The 14,767-nt window shown below is 42.7% G+C and overlaps 1 protein-coding gene across 1 annotated transcript in view; it reads right to left on the bottom strand.

Annotated features, from left to right (window-relative positions):
* The window catches only part of KSR1 (kinase suppressor of ras 1), a 218,056-nt gene that overhangs the window by 59,006 nt on the left and 144,283 nt on the right, over positions 1-14,767 (bottom strand). Inside the window, exon 13 of the mRNA XM_078679707.1 lies at positions 11,978-12,074. Within this exon, the coding sequence (XP_078535833.1) occupies positions 11,978-12,074 (97 nt within the window). The remainder of the gene's footprint in view (positions 1-11,977; positions 12,075-14,767) is intronic.

A 14,767-nucleotide genomic window follows, 5' to 3' on the forward strand; every position in this document is an offset into this window, starting at 1 on the left:
TTCTCATAGTATGTTCCTATGTTACCCTACTGTTTAGAGCCCAATTCCTTTCCATACTGTTTATGAATTTAGATGTGGTTTATATTTTTCTCCTGAATTCTATTCTTGAAATAATAATATTAGAATTATAGCGTGTTCCACTTCCCACCCTTTTGATAGAATGTATAGGATTCCTAATTTTCCACTCATTTTCATGAAGCACGTCCCAACAGTATAATTCTAGTACATGCAAATAGCTTGCTCATTTATAGATGTCTATTCTTGAATTTCAGTTTAAGTCTACTTAGCGTGTTCCCTGTCACTCTATTTACAAACTTAAACGATTACCCTTACACTTTTCTTGTATGGTTACGTGCTTTTTGTTATCTTGATTATTGATTGCCTTTTAACTGTAAGCCTAATACTCGCAGATACTGATTACTAGATAAAACCTTTAAAACTTTTCAGTTGTCCGTGGTCATTTTATGAAAATCAAAAGTTTATGAAGTTGGGTTTGTATTTTGCCTGCCTTTCTTTTACAGCTAGCTCCCTGATCTATCGTGGTCATTAAGTACCCGTGACGGTGGATGGTAAGTCGGGTACACTAGAATACAACAGGAAGGAATCAGGGTTGCTGATGGTAGATTTGTGAGGTCGCCTGATTAATGTATATGGTGAATTGAAATTTATGGGCCCGAAAACTATATGGTGAAATTATTGGTCAGGTGACCCCCGATCTCTATCATGAGAACCAAAATGTTAAGAATATATGCGCATGCAATCACAAAAAAACAAAGGTTAAAGGTAAGTTATAGTTAGGAAAACTTTAATTATGTTTGCTATACAAACCCAGCTTAAACCTCACAACCATCAGACATTCTAAAGTTATAGTTATATTTTTAATTTATCACTTATGCACCACTTTCAAATTAATGTCATACTTAAAAGTCACATTTATCCTTACACACTATCTTAAAATTCATATAACCCTCATAACTCCATACACAGACTTCGCACCTCACTCACCACAGTATATTACAAATTTGTAATATTTGTCCAGTTTACGTTTGTGGTTAGGCTAACAGTGTTATTAAGTGGAGTGTGGAAGAATATACTGGAGGAGGACGCTGTAAAAGCTGGTACAGGATATTGTGGTATTGTGGAGTAGACTAAAGTATTAAGCCATCAGACCGCCCGACAGCCACTGAGACCCCCGCCCCCATGGTCACCATCGGCACCGAACTCCTGCTCTCCTGGATCAACATAAGCGACGACGACATCATCAAAATCATGAACTCCATCCACTCCGGATCTCCGTCATCCCCATGACCACACCACATCTTCAACAAAGCCAGCACCACCATCGCACCCCATCTCCGGAAAGCCATCAACATCTCCTTTGAGACTGTGACCTTCCCGGAGAGCTGGAAGCACGCCGAGTTCAATGCCCTACTCAAAAAACCCAAGGCTGACCCTAAGGAACTCAAGAACTTCCGGCCCATCTCCCCGCTCCCCTTCCCAGCGAAGGTAGTCGAGAAGATCGTCAACAGACAACTGACCCGCTACCTCGAGGAGAACAGCATCCTGGACCCGTCCCAGTCCGGGTTCCGCAGCATCCACAGCACCAAAACTGCCCTCATTGCCACCACCGACGACATCAGGGCCCTGCTGGACAAAGGCGAAACTGCAGCCCTCATCCTCCTGGATCTGTCAGCCGCCTTCAACAACCCAGAGAGTCCGCCTCACCCTTTCTGCTCCGAAGCCACCGATATCATCTGCGGCATACCCCAGGGCTCATCCCTCAGCCCGACATTGTTCAACATCTAAATGGCACTGCTCGCCCACGTCGCCGACTGCATGACCTCAACATCATCTCCTATAACGACGACACCCAGCTGATCCTATCCCTCACCAAGGACCCCCTCACTGCCAAAACCAACCTCCACGAAGGAATGAAGGCCGTCGCTGAGTGGATGAAGAACAGCCGCCTGAAGCTAAACTCGGACAAGACAGAAGTCCACATCCTCGGCTCCACCCCCTCTGCCTGGGACGACTCCTGGTGGCCGACCGCACTAGGAACAGAACCAACACCCACCGACAACGCATGCAACCTGGGGTTCATCCTCAACTCTACTCTCTCCATGAATATGCAGATCAACACCGCCTCGTCCTCCTGCTTCAACACCCTCCGCATGCTCCACAAGATCTACAGGTGGATCCCCACCGAAACAAGAAGAATGGTCACCCAGGCCCTCGTCAGCAGCAGGTTGGACTACGGAAACACCCTGTACACAGGCGCCTCAGGCAAACTCCTGAAACGACTGGAACACATTCAGAACGCCTCTGCATGCCTGGTCCTCAACATCCCTCGCCGCAGCCACATCACACCCCACCTGAAAGACCTGCACTGGCTCCCCATCAACAAGAGGATCACCTTCAAGCTCCTCACACACGCACACAAGGCACTCCGCAACACCGGACCAGCATACCTCAACAGACATCTCACCTTCTACACTCCCAACCGCCAGCTCCGCTCCGCCGACCTCTCCCTCGCCACCGTCCCCCGCATCCGAAGAGCGACCTCCGGCGGCAGATCGTTCTCCCACCTCGCCGCCAAGACCTGGAACACCCTCCCCATCCTCCTACAGCAGACCCAGGACCTGCTAACCTTCAGAAGACTACTCAAGACATGGCTATTCAAGCAGTAGCAGCATCCCACACCTCTCACCCCCAGCGCCTTGAGACCCGCACGGGTGAGTAGTGCGCTTTACAAATGTTGTTGACGGAGAGAAGTTTCCTTTTCCCCAAGTTGGTTTTTAATACCAAGTGGTATTCGGTGTAAATATGAAGGTCATATCCCATTTGCTTTTAATTTAATTTATTTATGTCATGGGTTCATTCTTAGTTGCCTTCCTGACCTTCAGGTGTAGGCCCGCTCTTCATCATACCAGGTTTTTGAAGAGCGTGGGGAGTCCTATGATGAAGCATGAGACCTGGTGGTGTGTGAGGGCATCCTATCACATTTTTTAGTATGTCCAGAAATCGGCTGCTGTGAAGTGTAACACTGATTGAAATGAATGCTCGAGTGGCTCAATTGTGTTTAAAACATTTGTGACTGGAGGCCAGCTCACCTTCAAGGACGCCTAGCCTCTGGTACCCTACCATGGATAAAGTCTAGGGTTTTTTGTGTTTTGATGAATATATATGAAACCCTTAGGCATGTTGAAAAGGTAATGTTATCTCCAATTGAATGATGTTTCCCAGTGTAACATGAAATTCTTAATAAATAAAGTTGTAAAATAAAATATAATGACTTGTCATTGCTATATACAGTGATACTTCCTCATAATACCACTACATTTTGTGAAAGTACCTTAACAAAAGATATCACTAAGTTAAAATACATTAGAACTTTAAAAAAAAAACTACAATAGTTTTCTGTGTTACCCACAAGGATCATCGGCGCACCATATAGCCAAATTTCATGGAAACCCGTTCCGTTTTCGAACTTCACGAGATACAAAGGTCTATGGAAAATGCATTGGTCGAAAACACATTTTGGGATCACCCTTTTATCAATGCATCCCTTTGACCAATCACAGAGTAGCTGTCCATCCTCAGCCAATATAGAAAAAGCTACAGGTCCGGAAAGTTTTGTGAAGATTCGTCTAATAGGGGCTAAGTTATTAGAGGCCAAAGGTTTGGGGAATATCTATACCTGGAAATCCTAACCGTAACTACAGGGTGGCTACTGCAACATGGGGGGTTGGGGTGGTGTGTAGGGTGGATATATATATATCCATCCATGAATCCATCCCTCCCTTTCTCCCTCCCAGTGGGGGCTGCCACTGGGTAGTTGTAGCTAGGTCTGATTTTCCATTGACCAAGCGGTTTTTGGTTTGGTGCCATCTGATGAATCTTTGCAAAACTTTCCTCATATAAGGTTAATCCACCTAAGCACCTTCCTGGAATGTTTGAGGGTGATCCGTCAAGTGAGAGCTGAGAAAAACGGGGATCCCGAACAGAACATCCCCAAACATTTTCCATATACTTTTTAGAAAGTAATATCACTAAAATCTACTGAACAGAATTACACCAGATTTGGCAGGAAGCTAGATCTTGTACAGAAAGCATTCTGTTTGTGATTTAGTGTAAATTTGTTCAGTAGTTTTGGCGATATTAAGCTCCCCAAAAATGAGTATATCTGGACTTTGGGTTTGAGGGGCTCTCAAGAGTCTCTCTAGCCCAATGTTTTTGAAACAGAGCCTTATGATTGGCTTAGGGGGCGTTTTTTACCCTTGGACCATCTTCATCCCAAAGAAGCCTCAAATGGCTTCTTGCAACAGGAAGAAAAATGTAGCAGGCTGCCATTACAGGTCTTAAGTCCCCTGTTCTGAGTCTAATTGAAAAAATGGGAAACATCCTTTACAACGTAACTTTTACCACGCAGTGCCTTTACGACGCAACTAGTACAACGCATGTCATTACAACGCATTGCACTGGGGGGCGCTCTAGGCTAGGGAATGGATTTAATTTACTATCCAACACCTTCCCTACTATCCACGAGGACTGGAGTTGGAATAGTAAATTAAACTATTCACTATCCAGCACCCCTAAGCGTTATGCGTTGTAACACCATGCGTTGTAAAAACTGCGTTGTAACAGCATGCGTGGTAAAAGCATGTGTTGTAATGTCATACATCCTGAAAAAATATATAAAAGGCTGCAGGGTAGCGGCACCATGCCCCCCTCAGCTCAGTGGGGGGTGGGTCCCAGAGGGACCCCATCAGGGGCCCCAAAAAATAAAATATATCTTTTAAAAGTCGCAGTCCTGCCAGACTCCCATGAGACACCCGCGAAAGTGCAACTTTTATTAAAAAAATAATTAAAAGCTCATTGGCATTATTTATTATTCAGGCAAGGGAAGCATGCGGCCCCCATCCCGAGCCTTAAGAGGCCTTGGGGACCCCATGCCGCGGGGCTGAAACAAAGAAGGCAGAAGGCCATAAATGTTGGGGGTTGGCTGCTCATGGGGGTTGAATGCGAGGCCAGGCCCTGCGGCCAGTCCCACACTACGCAAGGTCGAAGGCTGTTCGCAGCGTTGCCTGCCTGCGAGGAGTTGGTGGCAGGGCCTGGCCTACCTCCTCACTGCGCTGGTTGGCTTTAACGTTTATTAATAAAATATTACTTTACTCTAAAAATACCCTAGAAATTCACTGAAAAAACAAAGGTTAAAATTACGTTACAATTAGGTGAAAATTGTGGTGCCAATGAAACGTTTTAAACTAACAAAAAAACACTGAAATTCATGACTTATCTCAAGTAACTACAACTCGTGCCCAAAGTTAAATATAACTCGCACCCTCGCCATGCACTGCTAATTACCTCCCATATTACACAACTCATGGCATGCTCTATGACTTCATTGATAACATCACTGCAACAACTGAAATGACATCTTTGATGAAAAGACTAGGCATGGCATGGGCACGAGTTACAGTTACCATAGAGCATGAGTTATAGTTACTAGAGATAAATATTTGGACAACCTATACTGCTATCTTAAACATTTTAAATCACTGTAATTGTGGTCCCAGGGACATAGTCAAGTGCAGAACTTGGAGGGCAGTTTTCACTAGAGTGTCCATTTTTCTCCCTAATAATTCTTCAAAATCCTTTGACAACTTTTAAAATCACTGTCTTACTCAACCAACAATCAATTTAATTTGCACATTTTCATTTCAGATAGAAGATATCCATAAAACATATAGAGTGTATTAAATGATATTTCATTATTTATATATCATTGTTAAAACATTTAAACAAATACTATTTTGTGATAACATGTTACCAGCAACGGTTATCAAAGTCCTTTGTGCAACCAGGAGAATAAACATTTAAAACTATGTAAACATTAATTAATTTGTCTGGGTCTATTAGGCTAGTAATGTGTGTGAGGTCGAGTTTTCGAAGTGGAGAGCATAAATATAGAAGAAATAATGAACTCTAAAGTGTCAGTTTTACACATACTTTGCAATACGCAAAAAGTTAATTGTTGCTAGATTCCTCACCATTTGTAGCAACCACATGTACACTATACAGAAAAATAAGACAGTAAAAAGTGCCTCTGACTGTTCTGACCTAGTGCAAATGATTATTTGGATTGGCATGTTCTCTAATAATCAATCTTTTCATTTAGATTAATAAAAACCTTCAAATCAGTTTATGGTAGTGTACTTGTAAATTCTAAGAACATAAGTTACTTACCTGTAACTGTAGTTCTCCAGTATTGGTATCGGTCATAGATTCTCTTGCTTGAATCATTTCCTGTCGTCGAAGTGGGAGTCCCACAGTATCATTTGAAAGCGGTGTAATGTTAAACATAGCCTGGAAAGGCCATAAAACCCTCACTTAATAGCACATCTTTATCATTTTAAAAAAGAGACTAAACTTTTAAGCTCCAACTAATCAGGTTGTATCATCCTTTAGAACACTCCTCTCAGAGGCTTCTTCTCTAAAATGTTCAGAGCACAAGTGTGAATAATTACAATTAACCCTGGGCGTAGTAATACGCTACGCTCGCGGAGCGTGCGTAGTTTGCGCTACTACGCACTACGTGAATTGCACGTAGCACAGTGCAAAAACACGTAGCAGGCATTTTTGGCTTGCTCGCGGTCCTCAACATCAAGTTAGCGACCGCGAGTGAGCAAAATCAACTTCCCGGCGAGACTTTATCCTGGTTCGCGATCAGCAACATCAAGTTGCCGATCGCAAGCATGGAAAAAAAAACTCCCGGCGAGATTCTCAACGCGGGGAGGTCAGGCTTCTCATTGCGAGTGGTCGCGTATGCTCGCGATGAAAAACTACCAGTCCGCGTTGAGAAAGCTGCCGCCGAGTACAAATCTACTTGAGCAGCAGAAAACGACCACTTGTACTGTGCAAGATGCAGTTTGCAATGATTGCACAGTGCGGACAAGCAGCAACATCAAGTTGCCGATCGCGAGCATGGAAAAAAAAAACTCCCAGCGAGATTCTCAACGCGGGGAGGTCAGGCTTCTCATTGCGAGTGGTCACGTATGCTCGAGATGAAAAACTACCAGTCCGCGTTGAGAAAGCTGCCGCCGAGTACAAATCTACTTGAGCAGCAGAAAACAACCACTTGTATTGTGCAAGATGCCGTTTGCAATGATTGCACAGTGCGGACAAGCATTCGGCACTGTGCAATCAGTGCGAACAGCATTTTCCCTACCGCACTACACAATTCGCGAAGCAACGCATAGCGTGCGTAGTGCAAAGTGCACTTGGCATAGCTACGCGTAGCACTACTATGCAAACTATGCCCAGGGTTAATTACAATATCAGAGAGAAGTTGAGCCTCTCAGGGGAAGAGGAGGGTCACATGTGAATCTATGAAAGATACCAATACTGGAAAACTACAGTTACAGGTAACTTATTTTCTTACTCTTGCATTGGATCGTTCATAGATTCACATGTTTGAATCAGAATACATTGCAATTGAATAGCACATTTTTTGTATGAACATCAGAATTAAATTGTATGCTTGGCTATACATCGGTACATATTTAAACAATGTATAATATGCTAAACACTTTAGAGGACGCTGGGTATCACTTACTACGATAGTTCACCTTTACTGGAAAAGATGCCATAATACCGCCTGGCCCACTGCTACAGTTCTTTGAACTATGGAATCCTAGCAGTAGTGCTGCATATAGGTGTGTCTAGTCTTCCAGGTCGCTGCTCAGCAGTTATCTTGGATAGACACATCGGCAAATAGCGCCGTCGAAGACGATACACTTCTGGTTGAATGAGGTTGCACCTTGGTTTGCAAAAGCTTGCCAGCTTTCTGATGGCAAAATGTATGACACTGGTTATCCATCGTGCTACGCTCTGTTTTGAGAGTGGATAACCCTCTCTAGGAGCACTGCAGGCTATTACTAATTGATTGGATTGGAGGAAGTGTTTCCTTTTGTCAAGGTAACATTTTTAGAAATTTCTTTACATCCAAGGAATGCAATGTCCTTTCTGCTGATGTCTTGGGATCCTGTAAAAAAATATTTGGAATTATCAGTTGATTTAAGTAGAAATGTGATGGGACTTTTGAAATTTATTTTAGATTTGTTCGCAGAATCACCCTATTGTTCCTGAATTGTAACAAAGGTTCTTGAATGATGAAAGCCTGTATTTTTTCAACCCATCTTACTGAGGTCAGTGCAAACAGGAGTGCTACTTTTCAAGACAGAAATGTAATGTTCATTATGTGAATAGGCTCAAATGGGATTTTCATTAGTTGGGAAAGCACAGTGTTAAGTTGCCAGAGTAGTGGAGGATGCCTCACTGGCGGAAACACCCTGAATAGACGTTTGAGAAATTGTTTCATGAGTCTGCTAAATGACAACAAAGATGATGCGACTGATGTTCGGAAGCGGTATATGGCTGCTTGGAGAACCTTAATGGAAGCATGAGCGAGACCGGATTGTGCTAGATGTAGAAAATAAGGATGGCTTTCTTCCGGTGTAGATGATACTGGGTGCACTTTGGACCACTGACACCAGATGCACAACTGCTTGGATTTAAGGCTGTAAGTCTTGTTTGTACTATCTGCACAAGCCCTGGCTAAAATATACCTTCATTCTCCTGGGATGTTGAGATACGCAAATTAATTGAATTCAGGAACCAGGTTCACAAGTATAAGGATTTCAGATCCAGGGGAAGTACTTGGCCTTGGCTCATTGTCAGTAGAGATAGAAGTGGTGGCAGTTGGATATGGTGTCTTTCTGATATGAGAAGAAACTCCATAAACCAATGTTGCCATGGCCACCTCAGAGGGATGAGAGTGATCCTGCAAGGCTCTGCCTTCATCTTCATGAGAGCCCTTGCGAGGAGAGGAGTTGGAGGAAAAGCGTAGGCAAAGATTCCAGACAATACGATCCAAAACGCTTTTCTCATGACCTCGGCTGCGGATACCAGCTTGCTAGAACTGGCATTTCTGATTCTGGGATGTTGCAAACAAGTCCAGATTCAGTATGTCCCAATGATGAAAGATTTCCCCCAGGATATCCTGATTCATCTCCCATTAGTGGCAAGTACTTCTCATCTTGTGTAGAGGGCCTGCTATAACATTCTGCTTCCCCTGCTAATGTTCTGGCTTCAGAGTCACCTGGTGACCGATCGACCACTCCCAAATTTTATGTGCCTCTTGGGACAAAGAGTGAGACCTTGTGCCACCTTGTTTGTTGATATAGTGCATGGTCGTGGTGTTGAGCAGTGCAGGTTTTCTTATACTGGGCAGGAAGGCTTGTAAGACTAGATGCACTGCCTTGAGTTCTAGCAGGTTGATGTGAAGGAGCAGCTGAGATCGCCACTAACTTGGATGTCCTGCAGATGAGCTCCCCAACCCTCTAAAGAAGGGTCTGAGGTGATGACCAACCAAGAAGCTTAGGGTATGAATGTCCGGTCGACTGAGAGATTTGACTCTCGAGTTCACCAAGACAAATCTGTGTGCATCCCCGGGATCACTTGGATGGTTTCATCGAAAGAGCGTTTGAATTCACTGCCTGTCCAGCTCCTCTTGCAACTACACATTCACAGGCGGCAGAATGGGACCAAGGGAATGCAAGATGACATCATCCCTAGCAGAGATTTGTAGAGGTGACCAGAAAGTTACTTTTTTCTTTGCACTAGATGTGTCAAGAGCAGCAATCTTGTCTGGCTTTCTGGTGTGGTATATGCTGTGCTCAGCATTGTATCCAGTGTAGCCACTAAGAATATTATTCCCTTTGATGGCTGAAGGATTGACTTTTGTGGATTCAGTGCAATGCCCTATTTGTTGAAAAGGTGTAGGCAGGCCTTGGTTGACCTCTGCACAGACTGATGGGAAGGTGCCTTGACTAGCCAGTCAAGGTTAAAAAAGACTTTTGTTTTTCTTGTCTCAAGGAAGCTGCTACTGGTGCAAGGCACTTTTAGAAAATGGGAGGACTTTGAACTGATAATGGCTGCAGGTAAAAGTGAATCTTAAATATTTTCGATAGTGTGGATGTATGGGCACATGAAAATATGCATTCTGGAGACATAATGTGGTCATATAATCTCCCGGGTTTAAGAGTTGTAGGATATCCTGGAGTGATTGCATGTGGAATGTCTGCTTCCTGAGATATTTGTTAAGTTTTCTCAGATCCAGGATTGGTCTCATTCCCCAGACTTTGATCGGACTAAGAAGAAACAGGAGTGGAAACCTTTTCACCTCTGGTATTCTATGGTCCCTTTGCTGAGCAGGGACTTCTAACCTGAGAACATGTTTCTGTGGGGATTTCTGGGGTGGAATTGGAGGTATTTTTTAATGAATTCCAGCGTGAGGCTGAATTGAGTTAGATTAAAACCCATTGGTTTGTTGTTATTTTCTTCCATTCGTGCAGGTGACTGGTTATTTTGTCTGTGATACATGCTACAGGGGATGGGAGGGTACCTGGTGCCTGTAGTTCGTCACTGATGATGTCCTGTTTCTTTTCCCTGTCTACCTAATTTTCCTTTCTGGGTCTGCCTAGAGTAGGCCGCCCGAGGGGCTGTCACTGCTGGTACTGCGGGAAAAACTGTTGCGACCCAGATTGGTACGGTGTGCTAGTCTTCTGAATGAAGCCTTTTCTTGCCACGGGTCCCACATGGTCAAAAGGGACCTTTCTTTGTTTGCTCGGACATTGTACAGCCAGACGTGAAGCATCTGGAAGTTTTTAGTACAAGATAGATCGAAATACCTCTTTCTGAATACTGGAAACAGTTGACCTGAGCAGAGCTCAGTGGAGACTCCCTAACATGTTGTGCAGTAGAACATCTGAGAGACAGAAGCCTCTGACAGGAGTGTTCTAGAGGGTGATGCACTTTGATTGGTTGAAGCTTAAAAGTTAAGTTTCTTTTTTGAAATGACAAAGATGTGTTACTAAAGTGAAGGTTTTATGGTCTTCCTAGGCTATGTTTAACATTATACTGCTTTCTAATGGTACCGGGGACTCCCATTTCTTTGTCTGTGAATAATTCAAGCATGCATAGCCATTGAAGATCCAATACTGGAGTAAGTGAATATTAGAGAAATATGGAACAATGATCAGTCAGAATAAAACTGTTGCATTTTGAAAACAAAATACCAGTAACAGTATAGGTATAGGGAAACTGGTGACAAATTATTAATCGGGAGGTAAAGTACATAAATGTGGTGGCAGCAGTAGGCAACAAGAGTTTTTTTTTCAATCCCCTAAGATAACCTTTTGAAACTTTTGATGATGGTCCTCATCATTGCTTGAATCACTATCAAAAGTTAAAATTTTCATGGTTCAAGTTGATGTAGATGTGCCTCACCTCTGAGAACTGACAGCGATGCAATGCATTTGCCATCATTTTCAGCTTTATCAACCAACCATATTGTTTTTTTTATTATGCTTGAATTTATTGTGGCTCTGTATTTTCTCTGCACATTGCAGCACCACCCTTCATTTCTCACCACATACATAATTATGTTTTATAAACGGAATTATGTATCTAGCTTTGTTTAAGACCTCTTAGTAGCTCTGATTTCCAAGTCTTGTTCTCTCTCCTATAGAAAAGAAGAATCACATTAAGGTTAAATGTACGTGTAATCTACTACAAATTACTTTTGAATGTTTCAAAAGATTATGTTTGCGAATCTAATTCATTCTTGATTGTCTGTATCCAGATTTTCCAAAGGATAAAAGCTAATTTCTTATTGGTTAGACAGGTTCTAATGGTGCCTTATTCTCACTTTGCCAGCCAGGGGTACTCTGTCAAGGGAACCCCTTTTATTGTTATCTGCAAACTTGGGGATTAAAGATGACCACTCTGAAACTCTAATACACCATCTGGTAGCTCTTCCAAGACAGCACACTCCATGTAAATATACTTCTTGTGACTACTATACATGTCTGTTTAATGTAGGAGGATTTCATTATTTTTCTCTTAAATTTCTTACCTTAATAATCTCTTGCGCAATCTGTCTCGTCTTGTTAATATCCAGTGATGTCTTTGGATCCCTCACGACTGAATGAAGCGTTCTCCCTTTGCAGAAACTAGAAAGTATTTCAATCACATAGATTTTTTTTTTTAAACACACCCAAAGTGAGATTTTTCCAACAAACAAGTTTGAATTAACAAAATATGTTGACACTCTAGATATGTTTAAGAGCTTTTAAAGATGTATTATAGTAATTTCCATTTTTAAAAATGTGTTCTTTTGTACGCCAAGGAAATGTTTTCAAGGGAACCATTCACTTTCTGAATAAATCGTCCAACTGAGTACAAAACATTTTTATTCTACAAAATGCTTAACTTATGAGTACTTAGAAAGGGGGCAGTTGATTTAATACAAGGCATTAGTGATAGACAACCAGAGATAGAGCACCTGTTTGCATTCTTGAGCATTCTACACACCATGGTTAGGGATAGGGCTATAAAAGCAAATTGTCCATGTGCATTTTTTCACTAGAATTTTTCATTTTGTAACACCGATGTCGAAATCATTATTTTATGAATGCTTTACTATTAATGATTTTTATTTATTTAATTTAGATGATCAACTTTGTCTTTTGTTTGAAACCAATTTTGTTTGTTTCAATTCACCATTTAATGTGGATTCCGTTCTTTACTTCAGTGGTAGTTCCACACACCACTTTTTTTTTAACGGTATCAAACCTGCTGTGAGTTGCACCAACTCTCTGCCCCTTTTTGCTGTCTTCCAAGGGGACTTGTTTCTTTTCTTTCTCTGACTTCAACGTGAGAGGATTTATCTGACAATCCTGTTCTCCATTCTTTTCCCTGAAGCACCCCAATGCATGTTTTATTTCACCCCCAGTACTCCAAGTTGCAATCTCACCCTGTGACCTACGCCACTATTTCTCTCTTCAGTTTTACTTTATGTATATAGTGTGGACTCTGCCATTGGTTATGAACTATGTGCCCTGTTTCACATGACGTTGAGCAGACACCGGCACTCAAGCATGGTTACCCAGTTCAAAACCCGGCAGTCTTGTTTGTAAGGCTACAACAGCTACTCCTCCCTCCTCCATAGCTCTGTATTTTAAATCTGGTGCATTACTTAAAGCCATCCCAAACCGCTTGTGTTGCGAATGCTGCGGTTTTGAAATGCACTCAGTGCAAACTGGTTTTAATGTTTATGACTGTTTAAGGACCCGGTGGATGGGCACGGTTTTTACACGTGAGTTAGCACCAATACTTTTGTGTCGAAAGTGGTGACTGCAATCTTGAAACGAGAAATTATGTTTACATTGTGTGACTTATTCATCGAATAAGGTGAAAATTCTATTACAAAACATTTCTCATAAGGTGGCAATATTCTGTCTTCAAAGATATGCGAAGTCCATTTGTTGATAGATTGTGCAAACAAATACGCACAGATGTTTTCCAAATGCTGTGCCACATATGCCCCAGGGCATGCAGACTGTGCTCCTGTGGAGCTCACTTTAGTGCTTCTCTTTAAGGGTGACTGGCAACAAGCATTGGCGGAATGAGTTATCAAGTACCAGGGTGATAGGTGCCAGGTGATGCTCTTTTCCCCGTAACGGAGTGATTGCTTCACCAGTACATCCGCCTTATATTTATCTTTTTATTGTGCAAAATAAACTCCAACAAGCAGCCCTCCAAACTAGTGCTTGCAAAAGGGAAGAATGAAGCAGATTGCAGTTCGATCTTTTTGTCCTGATGACGACAGTGACTAGAGTATGTCATTAAAAGTGAATATGGGTTGACTAATGAATAATCTTGAGCTTCCTGACCACCCCCCCCACCTACGAAGAAACCACTCATCTTTGGGATGTGGCCCTCGTGTTCTAGCATCACCCAGTCTATCCCGAGGCATCGTCTTTTGGGGTGTGGGGCGTTTATGCCCCATTCCTAGGAGTTGGAGCTAGGGACGAGAGGGTGTGAAATATTGCTTTACATAAAAAATAAATGAAATCACTTTGACAAATGTGCTTCATTTTCTGTTCACAATTCTATTGACAGTAGGGCTCAGAGTAACAGATTGTTGTTTATAGCAGAGCCCTTGTGCCTAAAAGCCATCCCCACACACCATTCCTCCTTAGCATCTCCCCACTAAAAAACGTGCAGAGGCACCAGTTAATGTTGATGGGGGAGCAAGGTGTTACGGAGCATGGCTGGGGCGCCTAGAAGCCCCCCCCCAATCCTCCTTAGCATCTCCCGCAGAATAAGGTGCAAAGTAAGGTGTTTCAGAGCACAGCCCAGGCACCTAGAACTTCCATACACCTCCTTTGCATATCCCGCAATAAAATGCATCAGTATAAGGCTCATGGGGGCATCTTTCTGGAGCAGAGCGTGGTGTTTCCAAATGTAGCCCGGGTGCCTAAAAGACCAGCCCAAACACCCTTCCTTAGCATCTCCTGCAGTATAAGGTGCAGAAAGGACAGTGCACTGTATTGTACTATACAAAGACAGGCCATACCTTATCATGACAGGCCATAAAATACCGTATCATGACAGGCCATACCATACCGTATCATGTCACGCCATACCATACCGTATCATGTCACGCCATACCATACCATACCATATCATACTATACAATTGACAGGCCAAACTATACCATACAATGGCAGGCCATATCATACAATACAAGGGCATTCTAAACCAAATTATACAAGAACAAGCCATACAATACTATACAATGACAAACTAAGGCTTACGGAGAGATTATGGAGAAACTCATCTTCCATTACAAACCTCAAAC

Source organism: Lissotriton helveticus, chromosome 3_1 (genome assembly GCF_964261635.1).
Source record: "Lissotriton helveticus chromosome 3_1, aLisHel1.1, whole genome shotgun sequence".
Classification (NCBI taxonomy): domain Eukaryota; kingdom Metazoa; phylum Chordata; class Amphibia; order Caudata; family Salamandridae; genus Lissotriton; species Lissotriton helveticus.